Raw genomic sequence first — 21,599 nt, 5'->3', positions numbered from 1 at the left:
CCTCTTTATCTTTTTCTCTCTTCCTCCCCCTCCCCCGCCCTCCCTCCCACCCTCTCTCTCTGGATCAACACTCCTGCTTTTGGGGAAAGGGCCCTAAAGCACACAGATGGGATGAGAAGGACCCCGGGTGACACAGCAGCCGAGGACAAACCCCGAGGCCCCGTTCAGCGCTTTCTCCATGGACGCTGCCCGAGCGTTTCCACATTGGCCCCATCAGATGGGGGCAGCACACGGCACACATGGGGGCTCCTGAGGGACTGGTAGGGCCCCCACAACCATCGGGAGGCCCCCTGAGGGTGAGGAAGGGGCCTCACTGCAGCCGCTGGGGTAGCTCAGCCTGGGGAGAGGCTCAGCCGGGCCCCCGAAAGCCTTCGGAAATTAATTGGAGTTGACTTGGCTGAGGGCAGCTGTCACTTAGATTGAGAACGGGCTGAGGGCTCCGCTGAGGCGAAGCAGCAAGGGCATCACCGGGACAAGGCTGCTGAGAGCTGGGGGCCGGACCGGGACTGGGGCGGGGGGCTGAATTCCAGGGATCCTCCCCAGCCCCAAAGGAGGAGGCACTGGGGTGGTGTTTGAGGACCAGAGCCCAGGCCCCTCTCCCGGGCCTGAGCGCCTCCAGCAGGCTCCTTCTCCTGGCGCCTGCGGCCACGTGGCCAATGACCTGTGACAGATGCAGCCCTGTGCACCCCCCGGGCCACTCCCCGCCTGCCTGCTGCCGAGACGTGACAGGCTGGGGGGCCGTGAGCCGACCCCTCAGCCTGCACCTTCCTTCTGACAGCGTCCACAGGGGTGCATCAAGGGTGCTTGTGCAGGGGGAGCTCTGCACCGCGCATCCAGAGCACCAGGCTTCAGGACTGGCTTTGGGGATGTTAACTCCTCCCAGCCTCAGTTTTCTCACCCATGAAATAGGGCTGCAGACGGTATTATTCTCATAGGGCTGTTGGGAAGAGTCCAGGGATAATGCAAGCAAAGCGCTTAACACACTGCCAGGCACAAAGGCTGCCCAAGAAATAGTAGCTGCTATTAGTATTTCTAGTATGATTATTATATTGGAGATTCTCTCCAGCCCTGTCTCCAGCAGAGCCCTTCCCACTGTTTTCTTGCCTTCTCACCCACAGTTCACCCCCATGACATTGGGCCCAGTGCTGTGTGGCCCTGGGCAGGACACTGTCCCTCTCTGAGCCCCAGTATCCCACCCGTACACTGGGGGCAACTTTACAGAAGGGCCAACACCTCACCGAGCTCCCCACTCTGCCGGCTGTGCGGTAAGCCATTCAACCATTATCTTTATAAAACAAGACAAATATACACATGTATTTCTATAGGATTAGAACCGCATTCCTTTTAGCCCATTGGGAAAAAAAAAACAGATTCAGTGACAAGTCTGAATTTTAAAAACTACGTTTTCGAAGCACTGATGCTTTGGGTGGAGGTTCTTGGGGGCATCTGCCCTGGTCACCCATCCACTGGGCTGTGGAAGCTTTGTGCTCTTTCCATGGCAGGTCGGCAGGGAGGCAAGTGGCCCGTAGGCCCAAGTAACTTCCCATAGCGCCACTGCGTCTCGAGGAAGGGCTCTGCGTGGGGGTCAGTCATGGGACAGTCATGCACTTAGGAGACAGAAGCTTAGGCTCAAATGCAAACCCTGTCGCTGCCGGGCTATTTGACCCACGATCAGCTGCTTTTGACTCCCCGGGTCTCCATTCCTTCACCTAAAAAGTGATTTTGGTCATTGCTGCTTTGCGGATGAAATGCCTGGTGCCCAGGGGATGCTCGATATCCAGTTACCATAATCATTTCCCCGAACTCGGGCCTGGGGCAGCCTGTAAGAGGGAATCCTCGAGACGGTGATAATAGCTAAAGCGTCACAAGCAAACATGTGCTCCCAGCTGTGTGCTGGGCGCTGGGCTCAGGGAGCCCCCAGCCTGGTGGACAGATGTTCTGATAAACACGGAACTGCAGAACAGAGACAATCCCTGTCGGAGCAAAGTGGACCCAGGGGACGGGTGGGGATCCGGGAAAACTTTGTAGAGGAGAGGACACACTAGGGGGACTTAAGGATGAGGATAAAGCTCTGCACCAAGAGAAGCGAGAGGGGGCGCTCCAAGCTCTGCTGTGACTGTTTCAGAAGAGCCAGAGGCCTGCCCAGGGACCCCGATTTAGGGCCTGGGGGACCCAGAGGAAGAGGAGGCAGCAAAGCTCAAATGGAGTCAGTCATGGAGGACTGGGAGCGTTGGGCTTTGTTCCTGCAAAGAGGAGACAAAAAGGTTTTCAAGCAGGGGAGGGGCATCAGGAATCTATCAGAATTAACAAGAGGCTTGCACCTCATCCATTCCGGCCCTGGCATAGGACACCCGACGTACAAACACACCTTCTTATTGGGGACAAGGTCCCTTGTTCCCCAACTCTAAGCAAGTGGGAGGATTTGATTGCAGCCCCATGAGAATGGTACTCTGACAGAGCTCTGGTCCAGCAGGACCTGCCGTTCCTCCCTGGCAGCTTCTGAGTCAGACGCCTGTAACCCACGTCTCCAAGAAATCCAGGTTGGGTCCTAATCCCAGCCCTGCCACGTCTCAGCTGGTGGCCCAAAAGACTCCACCTCTCTGTGCCTCCACGTCCCCTCTGCACAATGGATGAGATCATCATGCCCTGTGCTTTTGCATCAGTGAATCCTCTCTGAGGATACAAGAGGGGAAATTGGGGCACAAAGGGGGCAAGATTGCATCCCAGGTCATCTATTAATGAGTAGAAGGGTTGAGGGCAAGTCACTTGATCCCTCTGCTTCTCAGTTTCCCTACCTGTGAAATAAGACCATACACCAACTGGGCAGTGCTGCTGGGAGATTGGCATTTGATAGAATTAACCAACAGACAAGAACTAATTAGCACCTATCACGTGTTTATTCTTTTAAACTCACTCCTTCCTCACCATAACTCTGGAGGGCAGCTTCTATTCTCTTAGCCCCATTTCATGAAGAGCCAGCCAGGGTCAGCACACTACAGCCCACAGGGTATGTCCAGCCCACCGTCTGTCTTTATAAATAAAGTTTTATTGGAACACAGCTATGCTCAAATGTTTACATTTTGTCTATGGCTGCTTTTATGCTACAGTGGCAGAGCTGAGTCATTGTGACAGAGGTTGTATAACCTACAAACCTTAAATATTTACTATCAGGCCCTTTACAGAGAAAGTTTGCCAACCCCTGAACCTGAGGCTTAGAGAGGTGATATCACTTGTCCAAGCTCACACAAGTAGGAAGGAGCAGCCAGGCACCCAGTAGGTGCTCAATACATGCTCCTGAGAAAGGTGTTTGTATGTGAACAACTCTGATATGTGAGGACTTGCATGGTGACCCTTCGGGAATCAGAAATGTCCTCCCCATTCATGTGGCCCTGGTGTTCCTTCTCTGGCTATAGTGGAAACCGTCCTGCCTTCCTGCTTAAAAATTAATAAAACAGTAAAATGCTGCTTGTAGAGGAGAGGGGTTGTTGTAAAAAAAAAAGAAAAATTTTTTTTAATCATTCAAAAGCACATCCATAAATGCAATGAAAGAGGAGAAAGGTGAGCTCTCTGCGGAAATGTGAGTCGCCCACATCAGGCGGGAGGAGATGGGCAGCCACCCAGCACTCAGCCCCTGAGTACACCCTCTCAGCTCAGCCTCGACTCAGGGAAGGACAGCGTGATGCGCAAAGTGGACGGTGAGAGGCCAGGCAGGCAGAGCATCCACCCCGGGGCTGGGCCAGGACCTTCTCACTGGCTGATCTCATCTATCACCTCAACAGCCCCATGAGGACCAAGGTCACACAGCTAGAAAGTGGAGAGCTGGAATCTAAACCCAGGTCTGTGTGAGTCCAGAGTCTGTATTCTTTTAACCACCCCGTGGCACCTGCTTGGCCTGGGAAGGGAGACGGGTGGAGCAGTAGGAGCTGGTCTGGGCTTGGAAGAAGCTGGTTGGTCACTCCCATCCAAACAACAGGGACCAAAGTTCCTGGGGCGCCCGGCCTGGCACACCCACCCAGGGGTTCCAATAGGTCCGGACTTGGGCTTTCTGGGTTAGAGGTGTGTCTGCCAAAAACAAACCCCAACCTGCTTTCCCTCCACACTGGGCTTTCCTCCCCTACTCCAGGAAGACAAGCACCAGCCCTACCTGCAGCTAGCTGTGTGACTTCAGGTGCGTCGCTTGCCCTCTCTGGGCTGCCACTGTAAGTGTCAGGAGTCCCGGCTGCCAGGCCTGTAACTCTATGACCTAAAGAAGCCACCCAAGGGACTTCCCTGGTGGCGCAGTGGTTAAGAATCTGCCTGCCAATTCAGGGGACACAGGTTCAAGCCCTGGTCTGGGAAGATCCCACATGCCGCAGAGCAACGAAGCCCGTGCGCCACGACCACTGAGCCTGTGCTCTAGAGCCACAACTACTGAGCCCCCGTGTCACAACTACTGAAGCTCGTGCGCCTAGAGCTCGTGCTCCACAACAAGAGAAGCCACCGCAATGAGAGGCACGTGCACCACAACAGAGTAGCCCCCGCTCACTGCAACTAGAGAAAGCCCACGCACAGCAATGAAGACCCAACGCAGCCAGAGATTAATTAATTAATTAAAATTAAAAAAAAGCCACCCAACTAGGTGCTCCCTACCCTAAATTATACTCTAGACTGATGGGAAATGCTAGCTAACCTCTACCTTGGAATGGCGGAGGGGACAGGCTCGGCCCTGTGTGTTCCTGCTGGGCGTGCAACGCACACAGTGTGTCTCTGAGGTCAACCTGGGAAGGCGGGGGCCACTGCATTCCTTCCAGAGAGGGAGTGTGGGAAGAGGCAGGCACAAGGGTGGGGGTTAGGTGACTAAGCCGACCCCAGTCTCGCCTTCTGTCACATCTTCCCAGGACCAGACACATTTTGCAACACCTGTACCCCACCTCTTGGAAGGATTTTCTAGATTTGGCCTATGTCTCAGGTATGGAGAAGCAGGATTAAGACTCAGTGCCTCTCCTCCCACGGCAGAGGTCACAGACCTTTGTCCCTGTGATCTGAGGAAAGCAGAACTGGATTCTAGGAAGACTGGGCTGGCTGGTGCTACACACTGGGGAAACTGAGGCCAGAGAAGGTTAAGTTGGGGGAAGAAGTGTGACCAAATCAGAGGATTCTGGCCTGCCTGCCGAAGCCAGCACTCAGTTGTCTCCTCATTCAGAAGGTTTCACAGTGGAGTTTGCAGTACGCTGTCACCAAGTGGTGGCAACGCTACTCTTGCCAGCTCTCTCCTCTTCCTGGACCACTACTGTCACTTCTCCCTTCACCTAACTAACAATTCCACTTTCTCCTTACTCAGGTAGATCTCGCCAAGCCTCTCAGTGGGCTCCAATGCCCACCAGGCTGTAACATCTGGTGCTAACCCCAACTTCTCATAATTGTCCTGTTCTGCGCTACTGCCTCTAGAAGGTGAGTTCCATGAAATCAGGAGCCTTGTCTCTCCTATTCACCACCGTGGCCCTGGCACCTGGCACATAGAAAGCTCTCGACCAATATGTGCTGACTGTAGCAATTCCTGGGGGCAGGAACAAACCCTAAAGAATCATTAAAATAAGGAAGATTCAAACCACATCACCTGGGCCTCCAGACAGACCTAAATAGGAACTTTTCAAGGCTTCCTGGGTGCCAATGAAGCAAGACCTCATTAGGAGGTTTGCCCACTGCCCCTCCCCAAAATCTACCGAGGAGGGCCACCCCCTCCAGACTGAAGGAACTGCAGCCACTTACTCTCCAGATCCCCAACCCAGCCAACAGACTTCCTTCACAGTCCGGAGGTTAGAATTCTCCCCTTTTATTTTAGACCCCACTGGTGTGCGAGGACGGCACAAGAAGCAGGTGCCTTTAATGGAGAGGAAAACGCGAAGGGTCGGCTGACAAATGCCAGCAATTTCCTCCTGCTGGAGGACGATGACACAGGGAGTCCCGGCCACCACCCTCGCTCGGCCACCCTTCCTGCCTACAGACCCTGAGCTGAACCTGCTGGGATAACCTCTGAGATGAGCTTTAAGTTGACACCAGGCATGGGAATCAGTTAAATTACCCTCCAGGGAAAGGAACCACGCCCCGGACACCATTCTACACATTTCTTGCATATCACTGCATTGGGTCCTCTTGTTAAACTTTGGAGGGCGGAGCTGTTATTCCTTTTTTTTTTTTTTTCAGTGTTTGCCCTTGGGTTTTGTTTGGCTCGTTGTGTGCACACATGTTATTCCTTTTAGAGGATGTAGAAACAGGTTCAGAGAGGCAGGGTGACTTGCCCAACATCACACAGCTAGGGAGTGACCAAGGCAGGGTGAAGCCAAGTCAGTTTCCAAAGACTTTCTACTTTTGCCCCATGCCAGAAAGAGAGGGAGAGGGAGGGAGGAAGAGAGAAGAGAAGGAAAGAGTAAACAATGACTCTCATTCTCCTAAAGGCCATCACCTGGCCTTCCCTCTTGGCCCATCCACTCTGTGTCTGGAAACATCTGCCTGTTTCCTGGGGTACCACAGGATGAGGAGATGCTGGCCTCCATGTCATGACCTGACGGGGGGATGTGATCCAGACCAGGCCTTGCCCACTGCAGGGTCTGAGTCCTGGGGAACCAGGCCCCCTGGGGAGGCGAGCGGAGCAGAAGGGAAAAGCATTTATTGTCCTGTGCAGAGCTCACCCACCTGAGCAAAGCTCTTGCAGAGGTGGTTTCCAGCTGCCTGGGGGCAGGTGGCTGCTGCTAAGCAACGGGCTTTCACCCAACGACTTATCCAGAGTTCATGGCACGCTTGGGGTATAACAAGCTGATGATCTTGGGGGCCGCTACGAATTCAGGGGCTCTAGGAGTCAAGAAGTAGGCTGTCCAATATGGTAGCCACTAGCCACATGAATTGTTTTAAATTTAAATAAAATTTAAACATCAATTCCTCATTCACAACTAACCACATTTCAAGTGTTTGACAGCTATCTGTGGCTAGCGGTTACCATTCTGGACAGTGCAGATATAGGACGTCTCCATCACTGCAGAAGGTTCTATTTTTTTTTTTTTTTTTTTTTTTTTTTTTGCGGTACGCGGGCCTCTCACTGTTGTGGCCTCTCCCGTTGCGGAGCACAGGCTCCGGATGCGCAGGCCCAGCGGCCATGGCCCAGGGGCCCAGACGCTCCGCGGCACTTGGGATCCTCTCGGACTGGGGCACGAACCCGTGTCCCCTGCATCGGCAGGCGGACTCTCAACCACTGCGCCACCAGGGAAGCCCTCAGAAGGTTCTATTGGACAGCGCTGGTCCAGAATTATAATCTACAAAGTCTCTCCCAACCTGCGTCAGCGGCTGCCATGACTACTAGTTTTCTTACAAAAGGAAAGCCCTATCGTCTGTCAGATAGGAAGCTTCCATAGATTGAGGTAAATTTTGGGCCGGAAGGAGCCACAAGGGTCATGTTTTCCAGGATCATCGACCACCTGGGACTCACACCGAAACTTATTTCCTCTTGAGCTCACGGCAGACATTGCTCATCAGCCTTGGCACTCCCTCCCATGGAACCCAGATACAGCCTCAGAGTCTTTCTCAACACAATGCTCTAGGCAGCCAGAACCAATCCATCCAGATTAGCACTTGACATTGAATCTGTAAATCTGACCTAGTCCAATCACAGAGGGGAAGAAAGTGAGGCCCAGTGAAATAAAGTGACTTCCCTGAGGTCAGACGATGGGTCAAGGTCAGGCTAGGATTACAACTCACACCTCCTGGGCTTCCCTGGTGGCGCAGTGGTTGAGAGTCCGCCTGACGATGCAGGGGACACGGGTTCATGCCCCGGTCTGGGAAGATCCCACATGGCACGGAGCAGCTGGGCCCATGAGCCATGGCCGCTGAGCCTGCGCGTCCGGAGCCTGTGCTCCACAACGGGAGAGGCCACAACAGTGAGAGGCCCGCGTACTGCAAAAAAAAAAACAACTCACACCTCCTGCTTCCTGTTCTCCCCATCACATCTCCTCCATGAAAGCTCTGGATAGTCCAAGTTCACAGTCCTCAAAAAAGAGGCCAGGAAATGTAGTGACTAAAGACTAAGAAGAGTGATGGTAATATTAGCAATAATAGCGACGATGCCAGGTTCTTGATCACCTGCTCTGACCCCAAGCCTCACTTCTCACCAGTACCTTCCACTATTCTCATGACAACCTATAATGTACACATCATTATTCCCGTTTTCCAGATGATGAGTAAAGGGAGACAGGGACCCACCCAAGGTCACATCATCACTAAGTGACAATCATAATCTGATATTGATAACTGGCATTCAGGGCACTCAGCACTGATCGTGCACAGTTCCACAGTCCTCACTCCAACCCAAGACGATCACTGGTCTCATCTTACAAGACACTCCCCCAAGTCCTCTCTGGCCAGCACAGCAGACGGATCCCACAATCCCCCACATTAATTCATGGAATGATCAAAATTGCCCCCATTTTACAGATGAGAAAAACTGAGGTTCAGAGAAAGAAGGTGTTTTGGCCAAAGTCCTAGAGCTGGGAAGTGGTGTTGCTGGGCTTTGAACCCTGGGGAGAAAACACTAAACCTTGGATCTCGTTTCTGGAGGTCAACTATTGGGGTCTTCCAGAGGTTTGCAGGACAGGATGCATGGAAAAATGCGTCTGGAAAAACCAAGCCCGGTACCGCTTGCTGCGGCTCCTCAGATATAAAATATGGGGAAAGGAGCTGCTTGTGTCCCCCTGCTCAGGCCTCCCCAGCACTCTCTACCTTGGGGAGAAATCACCACTGCGGGTTTAAGTCCTGGTGTCGAGCACCTTCGGGGGCAGCTCACCCCCAGCCACCAACAAGCCCAGCACCTGGCCCAGCAGGCACCAACTCAGCCTGTTCTCACCCCAATGCTTCACCACCTCTTGGTATAGAAATTGCATCCAAGACGAATTGTAAGTAATATTTAATTTTATCAAGGATAATTACATGAAATTAATTCAGCTTTACCTGGAAGCACTTTGTTATCATTTGCTTTCCGAGGGAGCTGGGGTGAGTACTGAGGCCCCCCCAGGAGCAACCACGGGAGGGGGGAAGGGAGAGGCTGCTGAGATTGGGACTGAACAAGCAACAGGCATCACAAAGTAATCGAGTGAAGATAACGGCTAGCACTTCAGTGAGTGCCAACTGTATGCTTGTGTGAAATGCTCCTCGTATGATGTCACTTTAACTCAGGACACTCCTGTAGGTGGGCATGTTAGAACACACCCCCCGTGCCCTCCATTTACAGAAGAGGCCACTGGATCCCAAAGTAATAGGAGCAGACATCTATGCGCCATCAAGGAGAGAGCCTGGTTGAAGCCCTGCCTGGCTACTTCCTAGCGGTATGATCTTGGACAAGCCAGCTTGGGCCTCAGTTTCCTCATCTGTCAAATGGGAATAAGGACAGTAAACTGCCCCAGTGGTTTTGGAGAGTCAATAAGATAGTGCAGACGACACACTTAACACAAGGGGCGCTCAGCAGATGCTCAAAGGATGCTGCTGGCACGTTCATCATCGTCATCACCCAGCAGCGCTGCATGCAGGCTGGGGCCTCCTGCCTCCACGGGCCCCCGTTTGAGGCTGGGTTGGGGGAGGATCAGGAGAAGAATCTGAAGAAAGCCTAGCTTTCTCGGCCTCCCCACGGAGGCCTCACACACAGAACCTCTGAGCCAAGAAGTACAAATGAGGCCCCGAACAGGCTGGGAAACCCAGGCCGCCCCTCCCCCGGCTCCAGCCCCCAACCTGGCCCTCCAGGAGCCCCCATTTGGGGGCACAGGCTCCCCCAGGCACCAAGAAGAAAAGGGGGCCCCCTCTCCCACAGCTGCTATCGTTGCCAGCCTCCCCAAGGCCCGAGGGGGGTCTGGAGCTGCTCTGAAAGGGCGCCGGGCGCCGGGGGTTCATTCAGCTGTTTTCGGGTGGCTCCAATGAGTTCATTTTACCGCGGTGGAATATTAAACAGCTCCTGGGGAAACAGATGCTGGGCTTTGGCTTCAGAGGGAGGGAGGAAGGGAGGCCACAGGCCGGCAAGGAGAGAATTCAAGTTCCGCTTCAGGCGACTCCAAAGACCTTTCCAGGCTCGGCTCAGCCTGAGTCGTCACACTGACCGGTGCCTGGGGACCAAGTGCAGGGCATCATGTGGGAGGCCAGGCTGACACCTTGAATTCCTCACTTCACTTAGGCCTCACAACCACCCTAGGAAATAGGAGCTCTACTATGCCCACTTCACAGATGAGAAAACTGAGGCACAGGGTAGCAAAATGACTCACTCAAGGCCACACAACAAAAGAGGGCACCGAGATTCAAACTCAGGCCCCAAAACATCATCTTGATCCTTTTATCTACATAACTACCATTCACCACCCTCAAGGTACCCTCTCAGGGGCACATACCAAGCAAACGGACCCCTGAACAGATGTGGAGCTGCCGGGTGCTGTGCCTCCCCTGTGCTTAGATTTCCCACCGCTCTGCAGAGAACGATCCCACTTCCTATTATTCTAATAATCCCTGACATCTGAGCAGCCTTCTTGGCGGCTGCCAAACACGTCTGGGTATATCACTTCCTCGAAGCTTCATAGCAGCTTCCCCATTCCAGACGGGGAAACTGAGGTCCAGCCAGCAGGGTGGATCACAAAGCCGCTGCCCAATTAAAGGCAAAGTGATGAAGCAACCCTCCTATGCTCCCCCTGCAGACTCAAGGTCCAGATTCATTCCACTGCCCACCAAGGAAGTTGGCACTCCCTCCTCACCACGGGAGCACAGAGAGGTGAGGTGACTTGCCCAGCGCCACAGAGCTGGGTTCCAAGGTCAACCCCTAGAACTGGGCTGGGTCAGAGCCCCCCACTCCCAACTCTCACTGGCTCCTGGCTATCCGAAGAGGTGCTGAGCATAACATGGGGCTTCTTCCCTTTGGGATTTCATCAGTGTCTACATTTTTTTTCCTCCGTGATTAGGAATAAATAATGATAATAACAACAAGTAACATGTATTGAAGCTTACCAGGTACAAATCACTGATCATAAGGCTTAATGGGTATGAATGGGTATAGCCCCCCCTACAGAACCCCGCGAGGTCGACACTGCCATCATCCTCACTTCACAGTTGAAGAACCGAGGCTCGGGGATCAACACCATATGGTCTCGCCATTGCCCTTGGGCAACTCCATGGGTGATGGAGACCAAGTGGTCTCGAGGCACGAGCTCTGTACTGTTTTTCCTGTTTCCATGGACTGTCAGTGTCCCCATGCTTAGGGGCAGCCTGGCCCAATGGGCAGAAAGATGGCTGTTGGGGTGGGGGCAGATCTGGCTACACCACCTGCCGGCCACACCCACAAGCAGGTCCTTTTCCTCTCTGCACCTCACCCTTCTCGTCTGTAAAATGGGTCAACAGAAGTAGCTGCTTCATGGTGGGGTGAGGATGCCATGGGTGGCTCACAGGAGGCACTGGCACAAGCTCGGCTCTCAAACTGCCCCCCCTGCCCTTTCAATGGCTGCAGAGTGATTAAGGAATCCAAACGCCATCCTTGAGTCAGGCTTTTCCTTTTACTGGACCCTAGAGGTTTGGTGGGGGGGAACTCCAGTAAATAGGAATCAAAGGTTCAGAACAAAAAGAGCTGGGCCCCAATCCCAGCCCCACCTGTTATCAGCTGGGAGACTCAGTGTGTCAACCATGCCTCCTGGGCCTCAGTTTTCCCATCTGTGAAGTAGGATGCCACCTGGGACGCTGACGGGGTTAGAGCAGTGAATTTGGGAGTCACACTGTGACTCCCCTTTCCCCCAAAACCATGGGAGTAGTTTTCAGCCCAAAACCCTAAAAAAGAAGTCTCGGTGACAAAGTCCCCTGACTCTAGTGAAAAAGAGTAGGAGGAAGCTCCCAGAACCCACAGGCAGGGGCTGGGCTCCAAAGGGTTAAGCTCAGCTCTGATTTCTCCCGAATGGCAAAGACAGCAGCTGAGGCTGCCCCCCTGCTCCCCGCTGCATGAAGCCTGACCCCTGACATTTCCACTCCCAGCCGCACTTGTATTTAAAAAAGGGAAGGAAAAAAATTTAACCATCCACACAGACAAACAGTTTGGGTAGGCAAGGAAGGAGGGGGGATGCTGCAGATTTCCTTTAACTGAGTTCAGTTCACCCCCAAAAACATTTTTTTAAAGAAAGACCTAGAAGGGAGGCAGAAGGGGGAACAGAAGAATGAAAAGGTGGCAGACAAGTTCTCTGGAATCACCGGGTACCACTACATTTTCTGATTAATTAACCCTGAAAGGGGCCTCTCTCCCAGCCCTTCCTGGGGGAGGTTCTGGCTGGCAGAGCCCCATTTTCAGAGCGGGGCAGCCTCTCTGGGGGGGATTCACTTAGAGGTCCCGGGGGAGCTCAATCCCCTCTCCAGGCCACGCTGCAGTTAAAGCCAAGGATGATAAGGAATTTATCAAATGAGATTTACACAGGGAAACCCTAATTAAGAGGTTAGTCTCCAGTTTAATTGCCTTCAAACCTAGGCAGGCAGGCCCAGGCAGATGGATTTTCAGTCTGACCTCATTAAAAATTAATAATAACCAAATAGAATACAGAGGAAAATCTGAAGTCCACAATGTGGCTAACAAGTAGAGGGGGGCAGGGGGTATGAAGGGCCGGGGACTGGCCTGACCCAGAATGCGCTGGCTTGTGCCCCCGGGGCTGGCCTCAGACCCTGAGCTTGTGGTCCTTCTCTCTCCTCTCTTGCAATCTGGTAGTTCTGGGCTCTCTGCTCCTTGAAGCCTTTTCTCCCCCAGCCCCTGCTCCCCTTGAAGCTGGCAAGCCGAATATAAATTGGAAGCATGCATCTAACCCCAACCCCAGGCGGACGCCACATACCAGACAAAATGACTACAGGCCTTGGTCATCTGGGGTTAAGAATGGTTTTTGTTTCTGGCAGGGAATGTGGAGGAGCCCAAAGGAACTGGCCCGGACAATTGTTCCAGGAATGAAAGGCAGAGAAGGAAAAAGAAGGAGGAGGGGGGAGACGGCAGAGAGGGAAATGGGGCAAACACCTGGGGAACCACAGCTGGAGATGTTTTTCTGTCCCTCGGGGAATGGCCTGCAAAGTTTTTGCACCAGTCTTTAAAACACAAGGGGGACGTGGATGTACCCCACTCTGGGCAGGTAGGATTTTGCTCTTTATGTGTACCCTTTTCACGGCCCCCCACCCCACCCAGCTTTGTTTGATTAAACTATAAATTAATGCTTGAGGCAGAGAATCAGAAGAGATTTCTTTCCAAGAGCAAAATCTAGGAAAAAGTCTCCAGCAAACAGACTTGCTCATTGTCACATGGATCTGGGGAAAAACACAAGCAAGCAGCAAAGTCCTACAGGGTACGGGTCACTTCTGTCCCAAGCCGTTGACCCAGGCCGATGACAAAGTAGCAGGTCAGAGTCATGGGTGCTTCCTCCCAGCCGGGCACAGTTTTGAAGGGCGACTCATGGTTTGTCTCGTACATGTCACTATCCACATACAGTGCGATTAATATGCTTTACATGTTATTAGCATTGCTACTGTGATTTTTCGAAGTTTCCTAACATTAGCAAGGGACTGATTTTCCAAACCTTACACAAACAGAGATGCTAAGAAGTGGGTATGCGGGGCCAGGGTATTGACAACCCTAAGGGGCTTCAGAAAATGCACGACTTTTATCTCAGAGCTGTTGCTCACTGACTTGCATTCTAAAACATCTAGCCTGCTGTCTGGGGAATTTCTGCCAGCTGCAGTGGCCACCATCGCTACCATCCATGGCACCCAAGATCACCCTCCAAAACTCTGCAGGCAGATTTCCCAGGGTTCACAGGAAAGGAGTGATGCTGTCAAGGGGCCCCCGCTCCCCTACTTTCTGCAGTGTGCCACCTCTTCCCCTTGCAGGTTCTCAATTCCTCTTGCATCTTACTTACACCAGGGTTTAGTGATGTGCCAGACACTGGACTGAGTGCTCCTCACTGTCTCCCCTGATCCTCACCAAGACCCTGTTTAACCCAAAAAACAGATGAGGAGACTGAGGCCCAGGGCAGGCGGTGAAGGGATAGATGCAGGGAGAGGCCGGGCTGCTACAGCGGCAGCACTGACTTCCTGCACTGTCCTCCTCCCCAAGGCCTGGGATGCAAAAGCCAGTTCCAATGGCCAGTGGTCAGGTGACTAACGGAGGACATTCCAGCCTCCTCTCACAGCCCACCAGGGTCAGTCAGGCCCTGATGTCTCTAACAAGCCTTGGCTGGGACAGGGGCTATATCCTGGGCTCGGGCAAGCAGAGCCCATGGAAGGGAGGGGATGGTGAGGACCAGTGTTAGGGATGGAGAGAGGGGGCAAGTGAAGTGGGGCTGAGGAATTCCGATGCCCATGGCTCCCTCCCTTTCCTCCTCACCCCTGCAGAGACAGGGGCTGGGACCTTGACCCTGGACCAGCTCCTCTGGAGGAAACCCCCACCATCCCTGCTAGCTCTCAGGAGAATTCGGGGGGCACTGACTCCCAGCCCTGGGACCACATAAGAATGCACCCCAACCGCTGACAAAGCCCCTTCCTTCATTCGTCCAATCACTGGGCATCTACTGGCCATAGAGCCAACGCCAGGTCCTGGGGGAAAAATGCTGCTTCGTCTTCATTTTCCACTCCCACATCAGAGCCCCCTGCTCTCCTGGCTAATGGGCCCACCCCAGGCCCTCTCTCCTTACACTGGCCACTTTCCTGTGGGTCATTAATGCAACTGTCCTTTTTCTCTATATATTTACTGGGTAATTCCCTCTCTCAACAGGCGTGGCGTCTGTTTTGTTCACAGCACCGATTCCAGCACGGTGCAGGGTGCAGAGAAAGAACGTGACCGATACACAGGCAGATGCTCCCTGCTCACGGGGCTCTGACTGCTGGGGATTCCAGAATTGACCCACTTGACAGGCACACTGAGGTAGCACAGCCTTGCCCCAATCACACCAAGCCACCTCCTGGCCCCCAGGCCTGGGGCTCTGACTGCTGCCCCTTCACCCATGGGGAACAGATGGTGAAGATTTGGATAATCAGTGACATGACTGACAGCTGTCAGGAGGACAGTGTGCAAGATTGGGAGCTGGTCTTTGGTTTGGTTTTGGTGTTTGGTTTTTTTGGCCAGTCTCTGTTTTTATTTTTTATTTATTTATTTTATTGAAGTATAGTTGATTTGCAATATTGTGTTAGTTTCGGGTGTGGAGCAAAGTGATGTTTTCAAGCTTCTGTCGGTGAGAAATCAGCTTCTCAGCTCATCCTTAGTGGTTCTGAGCACGGGCTCCCAAGTCAGACAGGCCCAGGTGTGAATCCGCCCTCTGCTCCCCACTTCCCAGTTGGGTGACCTCAGGAAGGTCACCTTCCCTCTCTGAGCCTCAGTTTTCTCAACTATAAAATGGGGCTTGGTGTGATTGGCACTCAGTGACTGCAGCCTGTTAGGATTCCTTTGCAACTCAGAGTCAGGGAGGAAAGCAAAAGAAAACCCTCCAGAAGGTGGACGCCAGGCCAGGGTCACCCGGAGGCTCAGTCCGGCTGGTCCTGTGCCTTCCTGTCCGGTGACCTCTGTCGGGCCTGGAGAACAATGCCTAGGAAAAGAAGGAAACAGTCTCCCTGGGCTCGGACGTGAACCATGCCCTACCCAGATCAGGGGGAGGACAGACATCCCGCAAGACCCCCACCTGTGGCAGGCTGAGCGCTCCCCTGGGGCCTGAGTCCCCTGTCCTTGGGGAGGGTGCGGACACGCCCTACCCTAACCTGTGGCCCGGCCTGGGTGCTGCCAAACTATTGGAAGAGAGTTTCTGCCTCCTCAGAAGGGGCCAGGCAGGAAGGAAGAGAAGGGAAACACATTTCTCAGCTACTCTGGGCTCAGATGCAACCACCATTAGTCACCATTAATCACACATCTACGATGTGCCGTGAGGTCCCATCCCTCTTGTGCCCAAGGCCCTCCCCTGCCCCCCCATCAAACCCACCCTCCTGACTTGAGTGTGGTGACAAGCCCTGAGTGGTCCGGCCCCTCCTGCTTGGACAGGCTCTCCCCCCACACAACCCCTTCCTGTTTCTGGAACTTGCCAGCTCAGTCCTGCCTCAGGGCTCCTGCTCTCCCCTTGTCTGGAACACCCTTCCTGCAGAGCTGGACCAGACTGGCTCCAGGGTGTGGGAACCTATTGTTAAATATTCAGGAATTCTGCAAGCCGGCTGACAGCTGACATTACAGCTTGACATGGGCCATGGTGGGAGTATTTACACCACGGGAATCGGCAAATGCTCTAAGCCGAACTTTCCCCCTCCCTGGAGAGCCAGTTGTTGAACGGCTAGCAGCACACCACTGACTGACTCCTCATGATTCAGGGCTCAGCTTAACCATCACCACCTCACAGAGGCCTCCCTGGTGGCCCCGTCTAGAACCTCTCATGCCCATCCCCTTCTGATTCTCTGTTTGCAGCCCTGCTCACCCTGTGACATTCTTCTTGTTTGTTGTTTGTCTGTCGGTCTGTCCCCTCCCCTAGAATGCAAGCTCCGTGAGGGCAGGAGCTTTTGCCTATCTGGTTGCCCACTGCATCTCGGCACCTAGAACAGCATTGCCGCATGGTAAGTGCTTGATACGCGTTTGTTGAATGAATAAATATGCCGGACATTTTGCATTCAGACTTTACTACCATGCTTTCAGTATTATTTTGAACCTCACCTCAATCCCTCACTGTAGTTCAGGGATTCTCAACCTTGGCACTTTCGGCATTTGGGGCTGGATAATTCTTTGTCCGGGAGGAGGTGGAGTGAGGACGGCCCCTGTGTGCTGTAGGATGTTTAGCAGCGTCCCTGGACTCTACCCTAATGCCAGTAGTGCCCTCCTTCCCTGCAGCTGTGGCAACCAAAAATGTCTCTAGACACTGGCAAGCATCCTCTGGGAGGTTACCTCACCCCAGGGTAAGGACCACGGCCAGGGCCCTCAGGGAGCAGGTTACTCTCCCCAGTTTGCCACTGAAGACACTGAGGCTGGGAGAGGTGCTGGGCCATGGCCGAGGGTCCCCTGTGGGAACAAAGAACGACTCCCCTCCAGCTGATTCCAAAGCCCTCGCTCTCACCAACCTACCCTGCTGCTTGCTGCCCCGAGGGCACAGGGCTCAGCAAACCTCTGAGAGGGGCACAGGGATTACACCTGTGTTGTGGGTCCTGTAACCTGTGATTCACCTGCCCAAGGTCACACAGCACCCAAGTAGCAGAGCTGGGATTCGAACCCAGGCCTGTGTGACAGCTAAGCCCTCCCACCCTCACCCGGAGCAGGGACCTCGCTTACTCACTCCCTGGCACATTCTCTCTCTCTCTCTCTCTCCCTCTCTTTCTCTCATGCTTGCTCTCTTCCTGTTTAGCCTGAGCCTGCCAGGTTCCTGAGGCCCCACCCGAGGTGCCAGACATGGGGGTCTAACTTCTTTATTGCCAGCTCCCAGACTGTTTATGGCTGGCACAGCCTCCTATCAAAGTGCTCGGGGGCCGTGGGTCAGCTCATTTCACAGATTCCTTCCACGAGAAGGCTGACCCTTCCTCATGTGTATCAGAAAACTGTTCCTTCAGAGCCTAGGAGAGCTGTCAAGTGAAAGAAAAATACCAGAGCATTGCCATCCCACCACCAGGGACCCGGGCCTCACCATGGCTGCCCACACCAGGCTGGGGCCAGCTCACCAAGGTCCACACGCAGTCTGACTGCCCCCCACAAGGACAGGGTCTGACGGTGAGGCCTCAGACAGCTGCTGCAGAAGCAGCAGGTTCCAGCCCAGCCCTGCCCTAGGCCATGTGACGTGTACTGAGCATGGCCCCAGGCGCCGGGCCCCGTGCTAAGGGCCTGATGTACAGACTGGCGTGGCTCCCCTCCAGCCGGCATGACTCCATAGCCCAGGACAGGTCACATGGCCTCTCTGCTATTCATTTCCTAGCCCTTAAGACAGGACAAACGCTAGCAGCAACACCATCTTGCACTTCGAAGGGTCTTATGACACTACAAATGAAACACCGGGCATACAGCAGGAGGTTAATAAAAGCTGGTGCTGGCACAGCGCTTCCTCATTGTTGGGCAGTCTTCTGAGCATCTACTCAGGCATATATTAACTCACCGAATCCTCCCCCACCCCCGCCCCACCCATGAGGTATGAACTATTATTCTCTTTCCGTGATGAGGAAATGGAGGCACAGAGAAGTTCAGTAGCCTACCCAAGGTCACACAGCTGGGAAGTGGAGTTGCTTCGGTTTGAACCCAAGTAATCTGCCAGAGCCTGTGCTCTTAACCACATCATTATAATCATCCTATTATTTAGCTAAAGTCATCCCATTTAGTCTTCATAATACTTCCATGAGATATGCACTATTTTTTTTTTTCCTTTTTTCAATTTTATGAGGAAACCAAGCTGGAAGCACTGAAGAGGTGATAGTCACATAGCTCAGAAGAGTCAAAGAGCCAGGCCTGAAATCTAGGCCACCCATCTGGCAGGATCTGGTGCTACTGTGGCTTCCCCAAGGTCAAGAATCATCTCCTATACAGCCTATACCTCCTGTAGCTCTGAAAGAGGAAGGGGAACAGTGCTGCTGTCATCAGGAATGTGTGTCCTCCATTGGTGCTTCCTACAAAAGGTTTGGAAACTTCTGGTTTAAGAAGACCTGGACTCTGGTTTGCACAGGCTCAGCAAAATCAGATCCTAGCTCCCAGGTGAGGGGTCAAGAGGCAGTAAGGCAAGGTCAAGGCTGAAGTTCAGCTATAGTGCAATCTTTGCTGTGCAGCTGTGCTGTGTGACCTTGGCTGAGTTGCTTGCCCTCTCTGGGCCTTGGATCTCTCGGTTGGAAAACGTTGTGGAGAAGGGGCACAAAAATGAGAAAAGTTTTTTTCCCATTCTATAATTTTGCCTAAACGTTCACCTTCGTGCTATTTCAATAGTGAAAATTACAAGCATATTTTCCAGGATATCCATCTACCATGACACTGCAGCTTCACCCTCCGTCACGTCTGGACATCTCAGTTGCCAACACAAATCTACCCAGTATCTCCACATACGCACACCCTGGCAGGAAAAATTGGGTCAGCAGACAGTGGCCCATGGCAGCCGGCAAAATAAGCTCTCAAAGACTTTCCACAGCAATGCTGCCGCAAAGATCTGCTGGAATGGACAAAGTAGGCCTTCTAAGAAGTTCTGAATTTCCACCCCTCCTAAAATGGCCACAGAGGCCCTGGCAGAGAGCTGACCCACAGAACCGCCCCTTGGTGGGTGCTCTGGGGCTAAAAGCATCCTCTTTCACAGCTGTCACATAAAGGGGAGCAGGCAGTGAGCACCCAGGCTTCCTCTGAAGCATTGAAAAAGCAGGGGAGAAAGGGACGCACCAAGAGGATGATGGGGAATTCCCTGGGGCAAGAGAGGTGAGCCTCCTACCCAGGGAAGGTGAGGGGTTGAGGGGCACCAAACACAGACAGTTCAAGTTTCAAGACCAGTTTCTCTATCTGTGGAAACCATCAAACCCTCCCAAACGCACCCCAGGAAGAAGGACGAAAAAAACCAAAATGTGGGTGAACCCAGCCCCTCTCCCTGTTCTCAGCCTGAACGTGGACAGGGAAGAGACAGAATCACCATTCCATCCTCTGCAGGATCTAACTTCAAAAATCTTGCGCACAGAGTAGGGAGGCAAGGGGCCTACTGAAAACTGGGACACCAGTTTTTGCAGGCTTAAAAACAGATCAATTTTACTCTAAAGTTTAAAATGAAACATGTTCCTGTTTGGGAAAAGAATTTCATTAGGAGGAAAATATAATATAAAAATACCCATTTAGAAAGAATATGCTATTAATTCTTAGCACTCTATGCAGAAAGGAAAATTGCATTTTTATCTAAATGGTTTTTCTGCATAAGCCATTTACAATATTCTTTGCCTCTCTATAATAGGCCCTGCTACCATTAGTAGTGGGACGACCAGGCTGAGGACTGAAATCGCCCTCAAACACATTTAATACATAACCCCTGAAAATCTATTCCAACAGGGACCTCAGCAAACAGGCCCAGCATTCCTTTTTTTAAGGAAGAAATAAATATTGCTGAGGGGGTTGGGAGTGGTGTGCTGATGGGAGAGGAAGGGACAAGATGGTTTAAGTTAAAAGCAAGCGCTCTGGGTCCCTTTAGCCAGCTTTAAAATTGCAACCGATTTTTGGCTGCATGATTGCAACCATTTGACTGCCTGCGTGTGTATCCACCCCGAACACACACACACACACACACACACACACACACACACACACACTCACTGGTTTCCATCAAACAAGCAAACAAGGAAAGGATGAAATTCAGGATACGAAAACAAACTATTTTTAAACACTAAAGCAAACACACCAAGATAGCAATACTGCTATTTTCCCATTAAACTAAGTTTCTCTCAATTTGAAAAGTGAGAATAATCTAAACAATACTTCCAAACAAACTGCAGGGAGCTTGGGTGTTGCGGCCTCCGACGGCTTTAACAATGGAAAAATCCCCTCCGTAGAGAAGCAAAAACACAGGCGGGGATGGGGCCGGTCGGTTTTGCCACGTCCTGCCACGTCCCACCAAACGGGTTCCCCCTACATGCCTGAATGTCCAGTGGTCTCCAACTTCAAAATGCAATACTTTTTCTTTTTTCCAAAAAGTTGTTTTTTGCTTTTTGTTTTTTGAAAATAAGTCTTCGAGCTCTTTCTCTCTTGGATTTCCAAAATAACTACTTACTTAATACCAAATGTCGGGGAGCTAAATTAATTCATTAAGGAAATGCAAGGGCTGTGATGGACACGGAGCGTGGGGCCCCCTGTGATTTCGCTGCCATGAGCCAGAACGTCTTGGGCTGCTCTCTTCCGGCAAAGCTCAGTCCATAAATTCTCCCTTTCAAACCAGGAGCCCAGAAATGTCATAATTATAGCTGATACAGGTAACAGGTGTGCCCCTCTGTTCCTCCCACCTCTGCCACCGCCTTCCAGACAAGCTGCTGGAAGATTTAGTGGTCTAGTCAGGGGTGTCGTAATTACCGGAAACGATTCTGGTTTTAAGGGTTAGATAAAGACCCTCTCCAAATTTAAGGCCAGACCGATGTCCATTAGATTTTAACGGGCCCACATAAAAAAAGAAATTGTATCCTCATCTCTCCAAATGCCTGTTTTCCCAGCGCCTCAAGTTCATTTCAGGCTGGCCCAGCGCCGAAAATACTCCTGTCCAGCCCTCGCTCTGCAAAGGCAAGGACTCAGTAGAAACTGACGTTCAAGGAATTAAGCAACTGGGGAGGGGAGGGTGGCTCAGGAAACCCATTTGCTCTACAACTGTTAAGCCAAAATCTGTCGTTTAAAAAATAATAATAAAAGTGGAATTTTAACCCATCATCCAGAGATAGAGAGACAGGAAGGCTGGAGGGAGCCCAGGAAGAAAGGGAGGGTGTGTACCCAGCGATGCCTGGCTAAACAGCCCGCCATCAAGAATGACACACTCTCCCCTTCTGAGACTCGCTGTTCGGAAAGGCCAAAGCTGCAGGCTGTTTTGCTCTGGTTTTCTTTTTCCCAGCTTTCGAGACTTACACATACTTTTTCTTCCTTCTTTGGAAGTCAAACCACG

The 21,599-nt window shown here is 52.4% G+C and overlaps 1 protein-coding gene across 2 annotated transcripts in view; it reads right to left on the bottom strand.

The window, feature by feature from the left end:
- The window catches only part of MN1 (MN1 proto-oncogene, transcriptional regulator), a 47,440-nt gene that overhangs the window by 10,618 nt on the left and 15,223 nt on the right, over window positions 1-21,599 (bottom strand). Inside the window, exon 2 of one of the 2 annotated variants that reach the window (XM_049697772.1) lies at window positions 1,358-2,243. The exons of the other annotated variant lie outside the window; for it this stretch is intronic. Coding sequence (XP_049553729.1) covers window positions 2,212-2,243 — 32 coding nt within the window. The 3' untranslated portion in view covers window positions 1,358-2,211. Of the gene's footprint in view, window positions 1-1,357; window positions 2,244-21,599 lie in introns of those variants that run through there. 2 annotated transcript variants of the gene reach the window in all.

This window comes from Orcinus orca, chromosome 15 (genome assembly GCF_937001465.1).
Source record: "Orcinus orca chromosome 15, mOrcOrc1.1, whole genome shotgun sequence".
In the NCBI taxonomy this organism is placed as follows: domain Eukaryota; kingdom Metazoa; phylum Chordata; class Mammalia; order Artiodactyla; family Delphinidae; genus Orcinus; species Orcinus orca.
The sequence above is the reverse complement of the archived record's forward strand: the minus strand, read 5'-3'. Positions and strand labels throughout refer to the sequence as shown.